Source organism: Gallus gallus, chromosome 3 (genome assembly GCF_016699485.2).
Source record: "Gallus gallus isolate bGalGal1 chromosome 3, bGalGal1.mat.broiler.GRCg7b, whole genome shotgun sequence".
NCBI lineage: Eukaryota > Metazoa > Chordata > Aves > Galliformes > Phasianidae > Gallus > Gallus gallus.
Window position 1 is genome coordinate 44,271,229 of NC_052534.1, and position 20,121 is coordinate 44,291,349.

The window sequence follows — 20,121 nt, forward strand, 5'->3', positions numbered from 1 at the left end:
ACTTGTTATATTAAATATTATTCTAATACTTGGATCAATTATTTACTATATTCCATCTGATATTCATGATTGAATCTGTAATATTCTAGTTCTTTATCAAGTACCCATTGATATGCACTTCAAAAATAATGTTTTTATCAAAGCCATAGACTAATACCATATATTTTTATATGCTGAAAATCTGATAAATTCATATGAATCTCTCACAGACTTGAGAAAAGAAAAATACAAGAAAATGATATTAAAAATTCCTATAAGTGATTATTTTTAATATCTTAATGAACTAACAATGCTTTCTGAAAAAAAAGCTATGATTTCATGTTTATAATTACTTATAATCTGTGAGCAAAATATTTATGCGATATATTCTAAAACATCCAAAGTTCTGTACTCTCTGCCAGATGGTAATAATATAGCAAAATAGTTTTATATTTTTAAGCCTACTTTAGTGGTACAATGTTAGTTGAATAAATTTTTATACTGGAATCAAACATTTTCTGTTCTATTAATTAAGCTGTGTTCATTCTTCGATAGATTTATCATGAATAAATACTCTATTGTTCCTTAAATAGATAGGAATCATTTACAGCTTTGGACAGTTTGGGACCCAGTAAGAACTGAAGAGGCTGTCAATAACTAGGGATCTGTTTACACGTCCTAGTCTGTCCTTCAGTGGAGATGTGGGGATCCATGGAAAGCCACTGTAAATTCCTACCTCTGGATGGTAGCACCCATAGAGCAGCCACTGTATCTGTCCTCCAACATACATGGAATGAACCTTGTGGCTCTTGATCATCAAATATTTCTGCAATGTGGTTCATGAGGTCAGGATACTTCGTACTATATAAACTATATTGCTTCTGGGTCCAGTTTTAAAACAGCAGTTTCTTGCACAATTATTCTCTGATGATCTAGTTTTTAATGGTGTGCGTAAATAGAAAGCTATTTAATGAAAATCTCAAAATTATCAAAAGACTCTTCTTTTTTATATTATTTTGTGACAAAGAACTTGTAGTACCATTCATTTAGTGAACTGAATATGGAACTGGACTGATCTATTTCCTTTGCATACCACTCAAAAATATTTGCCCTCTATCATTTGGAAGTTAGCGTTGTGTTTTTCACCTTGCGCTTTTTTGAGCATAAGTGCTTATGTTTCTCACAACAGTGGAAAGTGGTGCAACATACCTCCAACTAACAATTAAGGCTAGCCTTGATGGAGTAAGACCGAGTGATATCAAGTATTAGTGCCCAGGCCTGGATCAGTACCATTAGTATAGAATAGCAAGCTAATGCTCCTCCTCGGTGTGATGAGCTTTGCAGCTGAGTTGTACATGGAAAGCTTTCTAAATCCAGAAAGATTTGTTTCAGTGTTTAACCTTTCTCATAATAATACAGACTCCTGAGATTTCCCTGTTCAGGTGAAACTCTTCCTCCAAAGCTGTAACATAAACAGCGATATATTACATTGGGCCTACTTTCTCCTAATGGCACCTCCAATGTAGTAACGCAGAGGAATGTTCTGGGCTGCTGAAGTATTATGCAAGCATTATTATTATTGTTACTATTATTGTTATTAGCCATTAAATCAGTTGAACTGCAGAATTCTAGGTTTGTAGTTTATTTGGGCAGTAAAAAGACCCAGAATTTCTTTACTATATTTTTCATGTTATCCTTTATGTGTTCGTCAGCAGCTATCCTGTGAGTGTTCTCTGGATGCAGGCCTCAGGCTTCTGGAGTCTCCTGGACCTTCCTGCTTTTTCAAGCAAAGATTTACCACTTTGCTAAATCAGGATCTTTGCCCTTTTTTTACAAGGCATATATTTCTACTTGAGTCCTAAGTATTTTTGAGATGAAAGGGCTGAACATTATTTCATAGACAAGCCAGAGCACCACCAGTGAAGATTTAAGATATCCCAAATCCACCACTTTCCCAGATTTAGCTCCAGGCTCCTATAACTTCCTATGAAAATCAGAAACCTTTATAATTTTAGAAATCCTTCCTACCTCTCAGTAAGATGTGAGGCTCAGGAGTGAAAAGCACATAAAAATGCTGGTTTCAGAAAGGTAAAGTTCCCTTTTTAATTTGATTTAATACACTTTAGGTTTCTCTGCTTGCTGTAAGTAATATCCTCAGAGAAGTAATTTATCATGGCAATGAAGCTGTTTCACTAACATAGTATAACTGTTTAACTGCTGCTGCTGTTTCAATTAAATTAATCACAGGCCAAAAGAAAAAAAAAAAAAAAAAAAAAAAAGCCAGGTAACTGTTTTGGCAAATTTAACGAAGTAACCCTCCTATTAAAGTGACTTATTTTAATTACCTAGAAATCATGAGACATATGCTAGGTCTTCTGGATTTTCTTTTTCAAGAAAGGAAATAAGGCTTTCATCTATCTGACAATAAATATTTGCTATTTTGCAATTACCACCATATGTGGTACCATGAATAAACAAAGGCTCAAAATATTTTGCATGTAATTTTGTTACAGATGAAAATTCCTTTCTCCACTATGAGAAATGTTTTTTCTCATTTACAAAAATTGCAAAAAACAGATCATGTGGTTTGACATTTGACATTATTTTCTTTTTTACAACTCATGCATATATTTTTGTTTCCCTTTTTCTCCCTGCTCCTCTCTCCCTCTGATTTTGCTTTCCTGAAAACTGGTTACTTAATTACTAATCTCTTGCAAATAATCATGGAATTGTAGAAAGGGAACTTAAAGATCACCTAGTTCCAACAGCTTACTGTGGACAGAGTTGCCACCCACTAGTTCATGTTGCTCAAAGCCCCATCCAGCCTGGCCTTGGGACATGCCTAGCTTCACTGGACAATTTGTTCCAGTGCCTCGCTACTCTCATTGTAAAGAATTTCTTCCTACTGTCTAATAAAATCTCCCCTCTTTTAGTTCAAAGCCATTACCTCTTGTCCTGTCGCTACAAGCCATTGTAAAAAGTCCCTCCCCAGCTTTCTGTCACATCCCCCTGGAGCCTTCTCTAGCCTGAACAACCCCAGTCCTCTTCATACTGTTTTCCTAGGATGGGTGCTTCAGCCCTCTGATCATCCTTACTATGCTCCAACAGGGCCATGTCTAAATAGCGTGAAAGGGAACATTTTTTTATCAGAACTTTGCTGACTACCACTGTATCTGAAAACACCATAGAGTTTGTAATGTCAATAGTGCAAAGGAACACTATCTGTTGAAATCCTTCAATTTTATTTCTAGAAACTTCATCTACTGTCTATTAGATTCAGTATTTCTGATCTACTGGTGTCACATTTCCACCATCTGCTTTTATGAAATTATGAAAGTATCACAGGCTGCCACTGAGTGGCCCTTTGCTGTGCAGTCAATCACAGACCAGAATAAAATTGCATAATAGACCATAATTTCCTGTCTGATCATAAGCTGAGCCTTATGTGCTAGGAGATTTCCTTAGAACTAATTGACAAATGCACTGGCACAAGCAGTGATTGGTTGCAGCTGTGAGCCTGTTTGTATCAGAAAGAAAGGAAATCTTGAGAAGTGTTGAGTTGTTTATGAAATTGAGATGGATCTTCTTATAGGAATATTCATAGTTAGAATGAAAAAAGTTTGCTTTCAGCAAAAAAGACTGCCTGTTATTTTAGGCCTCAAAATGGGTTTATAAATGAGCAAATCTCAAAGAAGACTACACGTGCCTTTTTAGCATAATTGTTCCTGACAAAAGGAACATTCCAAAAGAATAACTTAATATTGGCCTACAGTCTTTTCTTTTAGAGCTAGAAGACTTGATCAGAACCAAGTGAATCATAACACTTGATCTGTTTTCAAAATTAAGATATATTCTCTTGTTTTAAATTGCATTTTCTTCAGATACCTCAGTAATGATGGTGCATTTGTGTCTTCCACTTGTGGAAATAAGGTGTGCAAAATAAGATTTTTGCAAGAGAATATGTGGTACTGTGGTATGCAGATATACCATAGTAGCACTGTTACCTGTTGTCAAAGGTACTACTGCCTCCCACAAAGCTTCAGCTTTTCCAATGTAGGGCAGAATATCCACCATCTATAGAAAATCACATGTAATCAAATGTAGATTTATTTTTTTGCTTGTTCAAAAATTTTGACTTCATATATTATTAATGAAAACAGTGAGCTTCTGTTTATTTGGGGAAAATTTTATCTACGAAAAATGAAAGTGATAACTTAAAAATTGTTTTAAATAAACTTTCACTTCAGTAAAGAGAAACTGATTCATACTATCTTTATCAACTCAGCTGTTGGTTTTTTTTTCACATTTTAATTTATGCAGATCTTGCTTTTGTCAAAAATATTTTAAATCATTTTCTTTAATGCTCATGAAATGAAATGTACTCACGAAACTTTTGGCTTCAGTGAATTACATTTGCTAATGTAGATGTGCTTTTCCAGGAAAATTACAGCCTAAACTGGGTATAGTGGTTTAATTATCCTTATCTGGCAGAAAGCATACCCTAAAGTTGAGTCACAACATAGCTCTACATGGTCTTCACTATTTGGTGTGCATATCTGTAATATATATTACACAGATATATATACACAGAAGCACAGTAAATAGGCTTTAGCTGTGCTTAGAGTTGATTAAAAAACAAAAACAAAAACTACAAAAACCTCACAACCAACCATGAAGCAAAGTCTTTTACAGTATCTGAAATGTTTTCCACTTTTATTCCTCTGTATTCAGCTGATGTACTGTATGCATCACAATTTATTAATCTGAGGTCTCCTACTGTATTTAGACATTTCTTATGTTTGGAGTTTCTCACTTTTCTTATTTATAATAGTATCTGGTTCCTGTGTCCAGTAAGCATTTTTTGTTCACTGACTACTGGAGTTCCAACTTATATCCTACTCAACAAATTCATATCTGCTTCTCAGTGAAGAAGGATTTCACTCTGTACAAAAATTACAAAATTCAGAAATGGAGATTTTATACATATATATATATATACGTTATATGTACATATACATCTTTGCACACGCCACTTTGATACATTTAATATTATGAAGAGGTGATTATAAATTACAGTACAGAGCGTATTTTGAATAGGTACAGTTAGTCTTTGTTCAGCTAATATGCTGAGTTTATACAAATTTGATGCAACACTGGGATATTTGAAATGTGTTTCTTTTTTCTAGCAAGCCGGCAGCTTTAGGGTAGGAATGACAGACTACTTTTGGCAGTCAATTCAGGTCATATGTTTATGCCTGACAATAGTGGTTGCTGTGTATTTTCTTGTGACAGGGACTTAGATGTATTTAATGTAAGATTATTTACATGTGAGCTAGGTAGCAAAAGTAGGTGTTAAAAAAGAGAGGAAGAGCTTTGAAGAACTCAGAACAAAATTATCTTCGCAATGTGGCAAATCCTCAAGCTTAACTGTAGGAACTGTTTTGTTTTTTTTTTTTTTTTTTTCCTCTGTAAGTGGGAAGAAAAATGGGGTACACATTTCTATCATATAATTGGAAGTTTCTTAGAAAACCCATTGATTTATACATCTCTTAATTTAAAGGGTTAATTCTAACTGTCATAGCAGCAAATATAAAATAAGTTTTCTAAAGCTAGATTAATTGGGATTTTTATCTGTCAATTAGGGGTATAATTTTGAGAATTAGAGAATTTAACTTAAACCTGTCAGACTAAAAGGACCATTAGGGTGAATTTCAAGCTACTAAATGGTGATGTACATTTTGGAATAAAACACGTTTTTCAAATACTAAAAGGCAGGGACATATTAAAATGATTTCAAAGCCATCAATGGTTCAGCATTCTGCCAACTCTGAAGTCTCAGCAAATGGCAGGGAACTGTGAATCTAAGCTACAGCCATTATGCTCCATCCACACCTAGGACAAAGGCAGTGGCTTGGCCCCACAGGGCAGGTGGGAAGCCAAGTTCTGTAGAGCCACACAGCAGTGCAGTGCCCATACCCGGCCCCTGGGCTTTATGAGAGCCCTGGTGCTTGGCTGTGCAGCAGGGTGGCAGATAAGGCTGCTAGCCACAGTCAGTTCTGCTTCACAGAACCACTACCAGCCTGGGAGATGCCCTGGCATTTTCAGGTGGATCTTCAGCTGAGCAGATATCATTTTGTTGAGCACTCTGTCACACCCCCTACGTTTCACCCTCTTTCCAGCAGTTCACATGACATGAGTTTTGGAAATGACACAAAAAGATCTCAGGTGAGTGCAGAAGCAAACAGTGCAGCCAAGCTGAACATAACAGCCACAGACAGCCTTAAGCAGCCAGCAGACACCTTTCTTTGCACCACGGCCTTAGATTGCTCAGCTGTGCCAGCAGCAGCAAGGGTGTGCACCTTGTGCAAACCTAGCCCTGCCCACATCCACCTGGTCCCAATTACATCTTGATCAAGAAACAGGAGCCCACCTCCCACCTGTTTCTCTTGCACACTGGTGGTTTAGAACTTGAGGCACCTCCCCTGGCTCTGCTACAACTTAAGAGTTTTTGTCTTTATTTTTATTACTTTGTGATTTTTCTTAGGAGTAGCCAGAGTGGGGCTGCTCTGTGGGGGTAATGCAGTGGAGAGCTTCAGGTGGAGGTGAGTGAGGCTGAGCATGTTGTGAGGGGCAGCCTAGGGATCCAGTAGGGTAGGGTACCAGGTCAGGTTCCTGTCCATCTGAAAGCTGAGGTGGGATTAGCAATGGATTGGTCTGAGCAAGGACACTGCCACTCATTCTGAGGCAGGGGCTGACAGCCCAATGGAGTGGGACTGGAGGTGTGGGCACGGTCAGCATAAGGAAGGGAGAAGCTGGGGTTAGTTGTGTACCCAGGGGCCCTGAGAAGTGTCTTCTTGAATTGTTTTTTTAGAGTAATCATACTTGCAAGTCTGCTACTGCTGTTGCAGCAGTTTTACAGGTGGGAATATTGGTTTGGGATAGAAAGGGGAGCAGGATTATGCCTATGGTTTGAAAGAATAGTGTAGGAAGAAGTAGATTATGCCATCATTTAAAGGTGAGGAGTAGGTCCATGGGCTCTGTTAAAGAGTGAAGCTTATTTTTCTGCTGAAAAGTTGGCTATTTTTCATTGAAACAGGTTATTTGGATAGTTACTTGAGGAGGACAGGCTACAGAATGCACTCTTAAAATGGAATGCTTTGTGATTGATCTATAATGTAATTTGGGCCTCTTGTAAAACAAATTGAAAAGTAATTATAATGGTACTGGAATAAGAAAAAAAAAAAAGTAAAATCCAAGGAAATTAGGCATCAAAAAACTAAGAAATTCCAATGATAGGCCTGTAAACACTGGAGGGACTAACCCTCTTCAGCAAAGGACTAGAGGGAATGGCCTCAAGTTGGGCTGTGGAGGTTCAGATTGGGTATGAGGAAAAACTTACTCTCTTTGAAATAGAGATCAGGCTCTGGAATATGGTACTCATGTAGGTGGTGGAGTTACCATTCCTGGACATGTTCACAAAACGTTTAGATGTTGTACATAGTGTAATGTTGACATGGTTTAACGGGAAAATATTGGTGGAAGGAGGGAAGCTGGATTAGATGATCTTCTAGGTCTTTTCCAACATGGGTGATTCTGTGATTCTCTTATTTTTTCCCTTCTCTGGTGAAGCTGGCTTCATTCCCTTCTCTACAGCAGCACAGGTGGCTGTATCACTTATAATTGGATTAACCATGGCTGGTGCTGTGACAACTTACTTCCTTGAGGTTTTTGCCTGGTTTTATTTGTAGTAGCTCTTGAAGCCTGTATTTTTGTTAAATTTCTATGTGTAGATAGCTGGATATGTATACTTTGCTCTTGAACTTCTGATCTTTTTTTATATGTGGAACTAATCGTTTCTATCAGTTCCAATGGTACATATCTGTAGCATTTTTGTCTATATTACAGTAGTTGTAATTTAAATGCTGGTAATCCTTTGTCCTCTACTGAAAAAAATAACAAAGCTCATGCTTAGAAAACTCCTTTCTTAGTGAAGTATAACAGCTGTCACATTTAGTGTGTTCGTGTTAGTGAATCTTTAGCTGTCAAGTAATGCTTCCAGTATCTAACAGAACGTAGATGCATTAAGACAAATGTGTTAAATTTCTTGGGGAGCTGCAAATGAGAATAAATGTTAAGAATTGAATCTCACTCTTGTGTTCTCCACCTTGCAGTCCCTATTACAGTCTTAAAATGATTGCAATAATTTTATAAGCCTTACTTAGGCTTTTCTGACCTCTTACGAATGCCATTGAACTCACACATTCTTTGCAAAAATATAGGCCTATTCTTCCACAGGATGGGTAATTTAAAAGCTGGAGGAGTATATATTATATTTTTAAATGTAATACCTTTTATTAGAGCAGAAAGCTGTAGCATATAGGTGGAAATGGGTAGAGTTTGAATACTCTTACACACACATAAGGACATTAAAGAACAGTGCGTGTGCATTTAAAATGAAACACAAATGTGACTTGGTTCTGTATCAAGGAAGTTCATGGCTGCTTTGTGCTGACACAAGCAGCCACTGAATCAGGACAGAAATAGCTAGGCAAATAGTGTTTTTGAGAGACTTTTAAAGGAAGTGCCAGCATAATTGCAGTGTTCGGTTAGCTAGCTATGCATTCCTTGAACTTTAAAGAGAGTTTGGATGTAGTAGAACTGAGTGAATCATTCACAGGAAATAATTTACTGGACAAATTTAGCTTGTCTCTTGGATTAAGAGGCATGCTTCATAGAACAAAATTAGGTTACTGTGAGAATTGCTGAATTTAAATTTTTGCGCTCTGTAATACAGGAAAGTAACTGCATGTGCACGCGTGGTTATGGCAAAAAGGATAGTGGTGGGTTCTTGTCTAGGTTTGGATTACTTGGTAGTGGGAAAGAGGAAGAGAATAGAGTAGATCTAATCTGTCTGCTTCCTAGATTTCACTCAATACTGCATTCTGTGAACATTGTGTCTGTAAATGCAAATCCATGACATCTACAGGAGAGCTGTCATACTATTTCAGAGTCTGTTTAATACAATGTATTATTGTCTGCAACAGTGACCATAAGCAGAGGCCTCAAGAAAGAGAATGAGGAAAGCTGATATTCTCACATCTCACGAATATTCCCCTAAAAATGGAGGAGGAAGGCTTATTCTGTTATCAGCTTATTTTACTGGTCTTGCAGTGGGAAATTCCTCTTTGGCTTAGCATGTAACTTGAAGACATAGTCCTTTAAGCTGAAAACCTATGTGCAAGCTATTTTGTACTAGTATATGTTATACTCTTCAGTAAAGAGTTTCCTGAGCTGCTTATGCCATATCCCAATTTGTTTCCTTCCTCCCATTGAACCCAAGCTACGCATTTTGCATTTACCACTTCTCTGGCAGGGAGTTCCCAAGCGTGAGGAAACATTTCGTTTTGAACCTAACTCCTACCAGTTCAGCTTGATGCTGTCTAAATCTGTGAATGCCCAGTCCCTACTCATCCATTCCATGCTATTCATAACTTTGTAGAAAACTGATAGCAGGTACAGCTATAATAATTATGAATTCTCCCATATGGCTTTGTCATAAATAGTTGTCTGAATAAAAGTCAATCATGACTTTTATTTAAAATGGATATAAAACAGAAATCAAATATAAAAATTTGAGTTACTAATTAAGGAACACTTCTACGCTCTTTATGATATTCATTTAGCACTAACTAGAAATAAAGATGCTTCTGTGAGACACTTTATCCTTTGCTAAGGAGAGAAATAACCTCACTAAGGATGAGGTTTTATAGACGCTGTTTATGTTTGATTACTGTGTTGCTCTCTGTGTGTGACTACATCATAAAATCATTTGTAAGGTGAAGGTAATTTACAAATTATGAGAGGAAACCAAAATAGTCTAGCTAAATGAGTTGCTCTACTTGCGAATGCTCTTCTTCTGCCGTGGCTGGTGAAGCTGGCTTACATTACTGCATTTTATTTTACAATTGCAATGATAGAAGAGTCCTAATGCAGCCAGGTATCGTGGCTTAGCAATGACTGTTAATTCATGAAGTCGTGGTTAACTTTGTTGTATGTACATCTGTCAGTCTGCAACTGCTGGACCTGGTACAAAACATACAGTAGGACATTTTGCTGGGAAAACATGCTTGTATTAAAATTGTGAGATGGATGCTCTGTTTTGTTGTACATGTTGGAAGGGGAGGACCATTCCTCCTAGTGATGAATGTAAACATGCATGGGGAAAGGGATGGCAGCTGTTGATGGAGAACATGCATTATGCTTGTGTATGGTGAAAGAAGGCAATGACTGTACCTCCTAGTAGGGTACAAGCACTACAGAATAAAGAAGAAAAAATGTCTCACCCTTTCCAACAACCAGTGATGGCTTGAGAGGATCACGATCTCCATCTGCAGAGATAGTGCTCCCTCAGCTTCTAACTCTGAAATGAGGATGAGGAGGGGTGGCTCCAGGCTCCACCCCTTCCAGTTACTCAGGTGCATTGCTTGCACCTGAGCTCCCTGGGTTATGCACGCCTTCTCACGTGGTGCCAAACCATTGGTTTGGGCTGTGATCTGACAATTTTGCTGCAGCATGCAAAGAGTGTGTTGAATATATATGTCTTTGGAAAGAGAGTACTACTACTTGGGAACTCATTTAAATTCCCCATCACTTTTTTGTTACTTCATCAAGCATTTTCCACTTATCAGCATGTTTGATCTGCAGAGCTAAGACATTGGTTTTCATAAGGCTAAAGAAAAAGAACATTATTTACTAGATAGGAGTAAGTACTTGGAAATGCACGTATGCAGATGCAAGGGTATGTGAGTGTGTGTGTGTGTGTGTGTGTGTATATATATATATGTATGCACGTAGGTAGTCCCACCTTAGAGGATAAATGAATTATATTCCCAATTGTTTTAATTATATATTTTGCTATCAGTCAATATAATGTTACTCATAGTTGAGCATTTTGAGTGTTCCTGGGAATACGGGAAGTGTTCAGTAGTTGGAACTACATTTGTCCTCTATTTTGCCCTTCACTTTTCAAACTGCAATCAAAATAAAATTCAAAATCCACTCGCTTTTCTGAAAAATATAAGAATTGCACATTTCAGTTATTTCCAGAACATCTTTATATAGAAATCAAACCCAGTAACAAGATGTACTGCAGGAGACTGTGTAACACATTGTAGGGCATATGTACTGCACTCCTCCTGACACAGCGTTATGCAATCCTATCCTGTATTTTAGTAAATTTAGAGGATGCTTCCAAATGTGAAACTCAAAATCTTGTGTAAAAAAAAAAATATATATATCTATATACATACATATATATTGGTATATGCCCTTAAAGATTATCCAGAAATGGCGAAATCTATATTAAAGATGTGAAACTGCAAATATTTACAACGTTCATTGCTCAGCAAAAAAATTGGCTTCAGTCTCAACTACATTTGCACGCTCTTAAAGCATTTGACTCCTTTACAGTAGTCAGGTAGACTTTGTGTTTGGAAAATCATTGATTGTATTGTCAGTTTAAAAATAGTTTTCCTCAAACTGTATGAGCACTTCTGAATTTATGCTTCTGTCAGTCATAAAAAATTCAGAGGAGTACATCTTCAGTTAAAACATTGCAGTGGGAATGGAAAAATCTTTAAGAGGGATGGTTACTGCAATCAATACCTAAACAGTTCAGATGTCAGGTATCCAGTGACTAATTGATACAAATGATTTTATTGTTTTATATTACTTTTTACTAATTCCTTTGCTTTCTGCCACTGGAGCTATTTATTGGCTGAAGCAGCCCACTGGGGTTGAGTGTACTGTTCATGCAGCTTCAGTGAGTGGTATGGGTGTAGTCAAGCTTTTCCTGTTGCATAGTTCTTGTAGTTGTTCCCCTGGTCATGGGCTGAATGAGCACATTCAGCACCCTTGTGAAAAACAACTCTGCCAGCTGAATGGCTGTAAGCTCGTGAGTTTATTTGCCAGGCTTCTCAGGATATATAAACCACACTCTGCAGCTCTAAAAATGATACGGCGAGTGCAGTAGTGATTTCCTGCACTGAAGGAACATGCCGGCAGGAGTTATGTACTGCAGATGTTTTAGTGAACTCTGAAAAGACCACAGTGTAATACAACACTCCCAAACATTTCTGCTAGCGTGTGATTTTTCTCTCCATCATTATCTTCCATAGAATTATATCTGTGGGGAAACAATTTATGTGACCGTGCTCTACTGTGTAACAGTCAATTGTTTTTCCTAGTATTATCTTGTGTATCTTAGCTCTAAAACTCAGTTTTCTGCATGTATTTGTTCTGCATGCAGCAGGGAAGAGCACAAGGGGCACAGAAAGTGTGTGTCCTGTGTCTGTTAGTTAGCTGTGGATCAAAAATCTGTTCCAATATTTAGTGGTTGCCTGGACTGCTGCCTGGATGGGTCCCTTTTGGTTCTGATGGTTCTCTTCAATTTATAGCACTGCTGGGGGAAGCACATGGCTTTTGTTTATTGGTCACTGACTATTCTGTGATGGGAAATCCCATACGGTTCCTCTTTTCCAAATGATACGCTACAGTGTTAGTAGCTTTTCTCTTAAAATAGCTCTCTCTGAAATTGACAGATAAGCCTCTTTGTAGTCCCTCTCATACAGATAGGCAGTGAGAAATGTTTGCTTTAAAAGGTGTTTTCTCTTTTTCAGTGTTTGTCAGGTTCAACTCCAGCCATGGCTTCCCAGTGGAGCTTGGGTTGGATGCCAGCATCCTCCAGCTGAAGGAGGCGGTTGCGCAGCGACAGGGAGTTCCAGCTGATGAGCTGCGGGTGATTTTTGCAGGAAGAGAGCTCAGCAACGACCTAACACTGCAGGTAAGCCTCTGTGGTAGCTTTGCTCCTGGACTGCTGCCAGCTCTGCTGCCTCTGCCTCTAATGCTGCCAATCTGACATTCATTCCTGAGATCTAATAGAATAAATAGTGCCTGGGGATTCCTTGAACTTTACTCCACACTGCTTCATTAATTCTGACCTTCTTAATTATGCATTAAAACAGCAAGCAGGAAGGATAGGGAAAGAGAGAGAATATGAGAGAGAGAGAGTACGAGAGAGAGCTGTGCCTAGTGAATAAATGTTTACTGACTACAGAAGCAAGCCATGCACAATTTCTGTATCTGTTCAATTTTTATTTTACTTATTCCATTTGAATCTTAATGAAGAAGGATGTGAATAAATTGCTTCAGATCAGGCTGCACGGTCAGCACATTCTATAGAATTTGTAACCCAATTGTGACCCCTGGAGGATAGCTACAGGGCTGCTGCTGCTGTTGTGAATGCTGCCGCATGCCATACCCAGGTGAACGCACTGCTGGAGTGATGGTTCCAGTTTTAAAAAGCCCACAGAAGTGTGCTCCAAACCACCAAGCCCATAAATGTGTGAAGCTAAGAGCAGCAAGGAGTGTGGAAGAATGGCTATAAGTGGGTATCTGAATTTCAGCTCCTCAAGGTTAGGTAGCTGTTCAGTTTAATAAGTGCAGAATTGTTCATCTGTGATGAACTGTAGTAAGCATGGAAATATAGGTTCAATTTTCTCTTCCTTGTTCTCTTTACTACTCTTCCCAGCACTGCCACAGTTGCTTTATCGATGTTTTTATTTATCCTGTGAGTAGTGAATGTGAATTTCAGAGTGCATTCAGAAAGGGGTTAGCATAAGATCACATATCTAAGACATTTAGGAACATAGGGAAACCTAAAGGCCTTTGAATAGAGTGCACTTGAATTTACTGACTTAATGAAACTGCTATCCTTCTGCAGTTGTATCAAAATAGCAGACACAATCTCTACTGCTGCAGGTGATTATATAAAAGGTCCCTCACAGGCAGAAGTATTTCATATTAATTGGCAGTCATGTTTCAGAAGTATTTCTGTAATTAAAATGGATTTGGGTACAGGAGGTCACTACTGTATTAATGACACGTCCTATTTCTCTGTGGTTAAGATGCTTATTATTTTGCAAAAGGTTTTAGGAAAAAAAAAAAACAGAAATATGAACTGTTGTCAGTGTGCAACGCATAACCTATAGATAGTGTTGATGCATATATTCATGATGTAAACTGTGGTATGTTTCACTTAAATTTTTATGTATATTTTCTTACATATAAGAATAAAAATAAATACAAATTGTAGAAGTTGTCAGATGCCAGTTGGTAGATCTGGGTGTCTGTGTTATTTTGTCCTAAGCTTCTGAACCACCTAGTGTTTCCTGACCAGCTGTAGGTATTGGTGTTACTGCTGTTTTATGTCACAAGACATCGAACAAGTTTTTGGCCTTGAAACAAATTTGCTGCCAGTTACAGCACACAACGCTTTGCCATGCAAATTAAAACGTGCTTTTTATACAAGCCTGCTGACTATTTGCTTAATTTATTTAATAGGAATGCCAGAATTATCAAGTGTAGCCAGGACTTATTAATAAACTGGATCTATGTTCATTGCTGTGACTTTCAGTTTTTAAAGCAGATAGGATGCAAAATAGATGTTTGCAGGTGGCATAATGTGTATTTGTGTATTTACGTGCCTTACATAATCCAGTGATTAATATCAACATCAACAACATTTTTATTCATTGTATTTAATTATTTTAATTGTTTTCATGTATTCATTGTGGAAATCGTCAACACAAAAAGAATGGTAGATGGTTTGATATATCTGAGTTTAACTACAGAAGGCAGTTTGGGGCTTTTTGCATAAGCAACTAAGTGCTAGTAAAACTTGTGTGCTAGTGAAATACTAACTGCTGGCATTTATGTTGCATCTGTAATTTCAGAGTTAACATCACATACAAGAAAATTAATAGCAGTTGTTTTCTAGACCTAATGATTTGCATGCAGATTAAGAAAACAGAACATACATTTGTACACAGCTGAATCTTTTAAGTTATTTTATTTTATGGTAGCTTAGAATTTCTAATTAGACCATTTTTTTCCTTTCATGTTTTATAAATTACTTTTGCGCTTACTTACCCAGGATACTATGGGAGAATTTAGAGGTTTGCAATGAGGACTATTACAGATGATAAGATTATAGAGGACAAGAGAAAAGCTGGGATAATCTTAGGAGTGTGGGGCAGGGATATAAGAGATACTCCAGGATAACAAAGTTTACTGGTTTCACAGCTTGCAGAACTGCTAGATTTGGCTTGACAGCTACTTTGGGATCTCAGGCAGGTGATACAGAACACAACTGGAAATGTGAAAGCTACATTTGTTTTCCTGTTCAGAGAGAGTGGAAAAATCTTTCATGGTAGCTGAATGCTGTAGAAGAGAAATGAAGGCTGACTGGACAAATATTAGAGAGAAATAAGTGAGAAAAATAATAGAGAGAAATAAGGAAGAAAATGCCAATTTGAGATCTTTACATAAGTGAAAAATTTGATAAAAACAACAGTACAGAATATCTAGGAATGACATGAGTGAAATGTGTGGAGGCATTTAATTTGGTAGCACAGATTGGTGTTTTGTCCTTGAAAACAGAGAGAGAGATTAGACAATGATTCAACTGTACACAAGGGAGATCGGTATCTTTGCTAGTGACAAAGGAGCAAGTAGTGAAATTAGAGCCATGCTAAGAAAAGATTGGTAATGACTGGGTGAAGAATGAGACTTGCAAAATTTGGATCTCATAAGAAGGAATTAGAGCAATAAACTGCTTCATAAAAGCACAGCAAGTGGTGTCACTTTAAGGGTGCTAAATATTCTGAAGAATGATGAAGAGCTCCCTGCTGATTACAGTTCACTTTGGAATGAATAGAAGTAATTAATTAATACATACTCAAAGTAGGAATTGTTTCAGAAGACTATCATGAGTACATGAGAACATTGGTAAGAGTTTTTATGTCAATCATAAGGGCAAAAGAACTCAATCATAGCAAATTCACCAAAGGAATAAGCAGGAGATGGTTGGGTATCAGGAACACTGAAATATTATAATGAGAGGTGACTGCTGCTTACAGAAATTCTGCTGTTGCCTCCAAGAATAGCAAATTGATTGAGCTTTCTGGAAGCAAAATATATATATATTGATACCCAATTTTGCTCAGTGCACTTACTTGAAATTTACTAATGTTAATATTAGAAGCAGTATTATATTAATGTAGGCTTGCCTTTTCTGGGAGAAATTAGAATCCACTTGTTTGGAGGAACTTTGCAAACGACAAGTGAGAGAGATTCCTTGTCTGGCATAGTTCATACACATAGTGTGATGGGAATTCATAACTTGTTTAAAGTCAGCAAAAGAGGGATAGAATTAAGTCTTCTGTTTCCCAGTCTGATGCCATCTCTTTTATATGATTTTCCTTCTGTCAGGTAAACATGGAAAATACACTTCTCTGAGACTAAGGAGATGAAGACTAAGGATATGATTAGTAGTAGTAGTTGGCTTTAGCACATGCTTCACTTCAGAAGCTTCCAAATCAGAGAGGGCTTGTATTTGGCAGAAGCCAAAGTTTCAAGCCTTGGGTCATAAGCTTCTTGTGAATTTGTCTTGGACTACATGCATCCATGTAGATGCTTTCCTAATGTTATTTATACGTGTGTTCAAAAAGAAGAACTATGATGACTAGAACTATTAATAAATTTTGGTGTGTGAGTTCGTGAGCATAACTGAAAATGAGTAAAAGGGAGATGATCACATAGATGATCACCTCTACAGAAGATAGAAAAAGAGAAATGTTAAGGGGGGGGAAATGCCCAGGCCATTCTATGATTCTATGGAAATGGTGCTATAAATAATTGTAGCGTGCTAAAGTTTGACAGTGGTTTGGAAAGGATATGCTTTGTTGTGAAGCAGTTTCTGAATGGTAGACATTAGAGGTCAATATAGAAAGCATCTGGTTCTACTGAAAGCCCTATCTAGTGCTGTTGTGTGAAAAGCTCAAAGCCAGGCAGAGCTCCTTGTGACAGTGGATCTCAGTAGATATTCATCAAAACAACTTGCTTAGCAGAAACAGGTATGTGAAAAATGGAACACTGAGTATCTTGGAAAGGCCTTGTGCAAGGAAGTGTATGGCAATTTTCTTACTTCAAAGCACAACTCAGAATAATAGAGCTTCCAGTACTTTTTAGATTTCCTGACTTCAGTACAAAGCAGAAACTTGGTGACATAAGTGCAAAATATGTTCTTAACCAGCAAGAAACCGTGTGCTTGATGTTAGTTATAAACCCATGAACATTGAGAATCTAACTGACACCTTGGAATACAGAATTAATAGTGCATTTTACAGAATCCTGCAGTTCTGTATACAAGACACCAAATCACTCAAAAAACATCCTCTATATTTAGCAGTTTGGAGGCTTATAGAAAACAGTGGAGCCAACATTTGATTATGTAAATGCTGTTTGGAGAGATTTGCTCTCAGGCAGAATGCCTGAGTCAACCACCCTATGTGGAATTCAAAGAGATGAAATGACTGTGTGTGCATATCTTGAGTCAATCTGATCTACCTGCGGATCTTCTTACTTGTAAGGCTGAAAGAGCTAACTTGTACTACTTCAAACCAGAAAATGCTACCTGAAAAATATGTAGGTGTATCATAGTAGTAAAGGGAATCTAGACATGCCATCCATGTTTCCAGATAAAACCGACTTTGCTAAATGAGTAGATAACAGTACTGATCACTCCTGCATTCTTTTGACAGCTGTAGACTGACTTTATGTGAGAACAGAGTCTATGTAGTAAGTTTTTCCAAAATTTGTGATGGATTACACTGTTATCTATATACTTTACTCTTGCCCATCGTGAATGTGGAAAATACCAACAGCCACGTGTGTTTTGAAATTGTCAGGTCCAGCTCAGATGTACGCATTTCCCATGTCTGTTCAAGAGGATGTATGGCTTTTTAATTATTCCAGCAAAGAAACCTCTGAGTACATTAAAAACTGACCTTTTAGCCTGGTAGTGTATTTCCATTCTGCATTTAAATACACTGCTTTTCTATTCTTTCGACATGAAGCTTTTCCTGGAAATGGGGCAGTATGGGATATATTCAGACTTACAGCCAAATAAGAGAGAAATTAATTTCAAATAGTTTGGTTAATTCTGGAAGGTAAATGGGTCACATTTGAAAGGATTGAGGCATCTAGGATGGACGTGCTGGTACCTTCTGGATTCTTCTAACACTGTTTTGGTTTTTCTGCTGACTATATGGAAGTATGACATGGTTTTCTATGCATGAGCTTTTATTTAATTTCTAGAAGTATCTGGATTTGAATAACTAGATTAATTCTATCTTGTTCATTAAATATGGTTCATGGTTCCCTGGAGTAACATTGCTGGTGACATTGTTTCAGTCAGTTTGAAGTCTATGGGATTAATTTCCATAGCATCCTGTTATCCTTGTAACTATTTTCTTACCTGTGAGAAAGATTTCAGGTGGGAGATGTTTTTTGTTTTTGTTTTTTAATTTTTCTTCATTTCTCTCAGGCATCTAAAATTCTCTACGTTGAGGTCATTACGTGAATTTTATGAAATCTGTATCTGAAAGAGCAGTTGGTTTTCATGAGAGTGTTAGAGAAACTGCAGTAGTAGCTGCACCAAATACAATGTGTTGATAAGAAACTCCTCCAGTAAACCACCGAAGCTCTTCAAAAGATATAGTATTTAAGAATGAGATTATCTTAAAAGGACACTTGATAATTAATTTTTCTACCTTGATACTTGCATTAGCTGTGCAGTTTTAGAATCTTTCTCTCTTGCTATGGGTATAATCTGATTCTTATGGCTACATTACTGTACACTTTCCATTCTGAACCTGCCATGATTGCTGGAGTGAAAATCTATAAGAAATAAAACTTAAAGCTGGAGTTACTGTGGTGGTGGCAATGGGTAATAACTTGATTTCCTAAATCATGACAGTGGAAGAAAGGTCAGCTCACTTAATTCCATGACCATTCTAAATTACTTTGTTGAAAAAGTATTTAGTTTATTACACATCATTACTAAAAACTACAGTTGAATTAGCAGAAGTTCAAGAGTAAGAAGGGCATCTCCTTTCTTCTTCCTCTGTTTTCCTCAAAAGCATGTCATTAATTATGCTGATAGACTACATTAAGAGGAAAGATCCAAATAAGCTACATAGCTTTTAATTTATAACTGAAGTATGAAAAAGAATTGACAACTATTTTAATTCTCTTTAAAGCAAAGTGAAAATGGAATATTTTTCTCTGAAAGGTTGCTCTGAAAGTAATGCCTTCTATTCATTTCTATGGCAACGGCAATAAAGAACTCACTAACAGCATTTGATAAGTTCTCAACTACAGAATGCTATTTTTCAACACAGTAACCATCATTAAATACTATGCATTTTTAACAGTGTTGAACAGAAGCTTGCATGCTGCTTTCATAGAAATCATAGAATCTCAAGGTTGGAAAGGACCTATAAGATCACCCAGTCCAACTGTCCTCCCATTACCCTTGCAATCACAAACCACTAAACCATATCTCGTAGCTCTACATGGCAGTCTGGAACATGGATTGTTTTACACATCACTGTTGCCACTGCAAGGAAGAGGTGGTAACTTTAGTGTTGCAAATATCTTGTAAATAACAGATAACATACCAATGGAAATATATTTCCTCAATAGAAATAGGGACTGTAGTCCTTTGCTATTATATTATCTTTGCTTTAGTCTTAATCATCTGTAATGCATTCATATTTGTAATTGTCAGGGTCACATAGATATTTAGAAAATGATACTGGTTTTCCTTCTATTATTTCTGTTTTTCAAGCTTTTGCATTTATTTTAATTGAAAATGTAAAAGGAAAATTTGTTTCATAGCTGATTAGAGTTTTCATCTTAAATGAATCTCTATTTCTGCAAGGAGCGGCTTTGATTTTAAAAACAAATAAGTGAATTTTTAAAAAGGCAAAAAAGTGTTGCTGCATAATGACTTCAAATGCCCTGTTAAAGGAAAGAACATTGGTCATAATTGGAAAAAATAACTCTAACACAGGTTTAAAGAGGGGAAAAGAAAAGGTAATTACTGTAGAAATTACTGAGGTAAAGTTAGGTGTATAATTTTATACGTATATATTTCATTAGAGTAACCCTCCATAAATTTACTCTTATGAACTATAAAAGCCTGATGAAGAAATGAATTTGAACCGTTAGAAAATAAAT

General features: G+C 37.0%; 1 protein-coding gene across 3 annotated transcripts in view; it reads left to right on the plus strand.

Annotated features, from left to right (window-relative positions):
* Positions 1 to 20,121, plus strand: part of PARK2 (parkin RBR E3 ubiquitin protein ligase) — a 680,874-nt gene that overhangs the window by 110,655 nt on the left and 550,098 nt on the right. For all 3 annotated transcript variants that reach the window (XR_005858705.2, XM_419615.8, XM_040698150.2), the window contains exon 2: positions 12,657 to 12,820. Coding sequence is in view for 2 of the 3 variants with exons in the window: in XM_419615.8 (XP_419615.4) it covers positions 12,657 to 12,820 (164 nt within the window). In the remaining variant the exon portion in view is untranslated. The remainder of the gene's footprint in view (positions 1 to 12,656; positions 12,821 to 20,121) is intronic.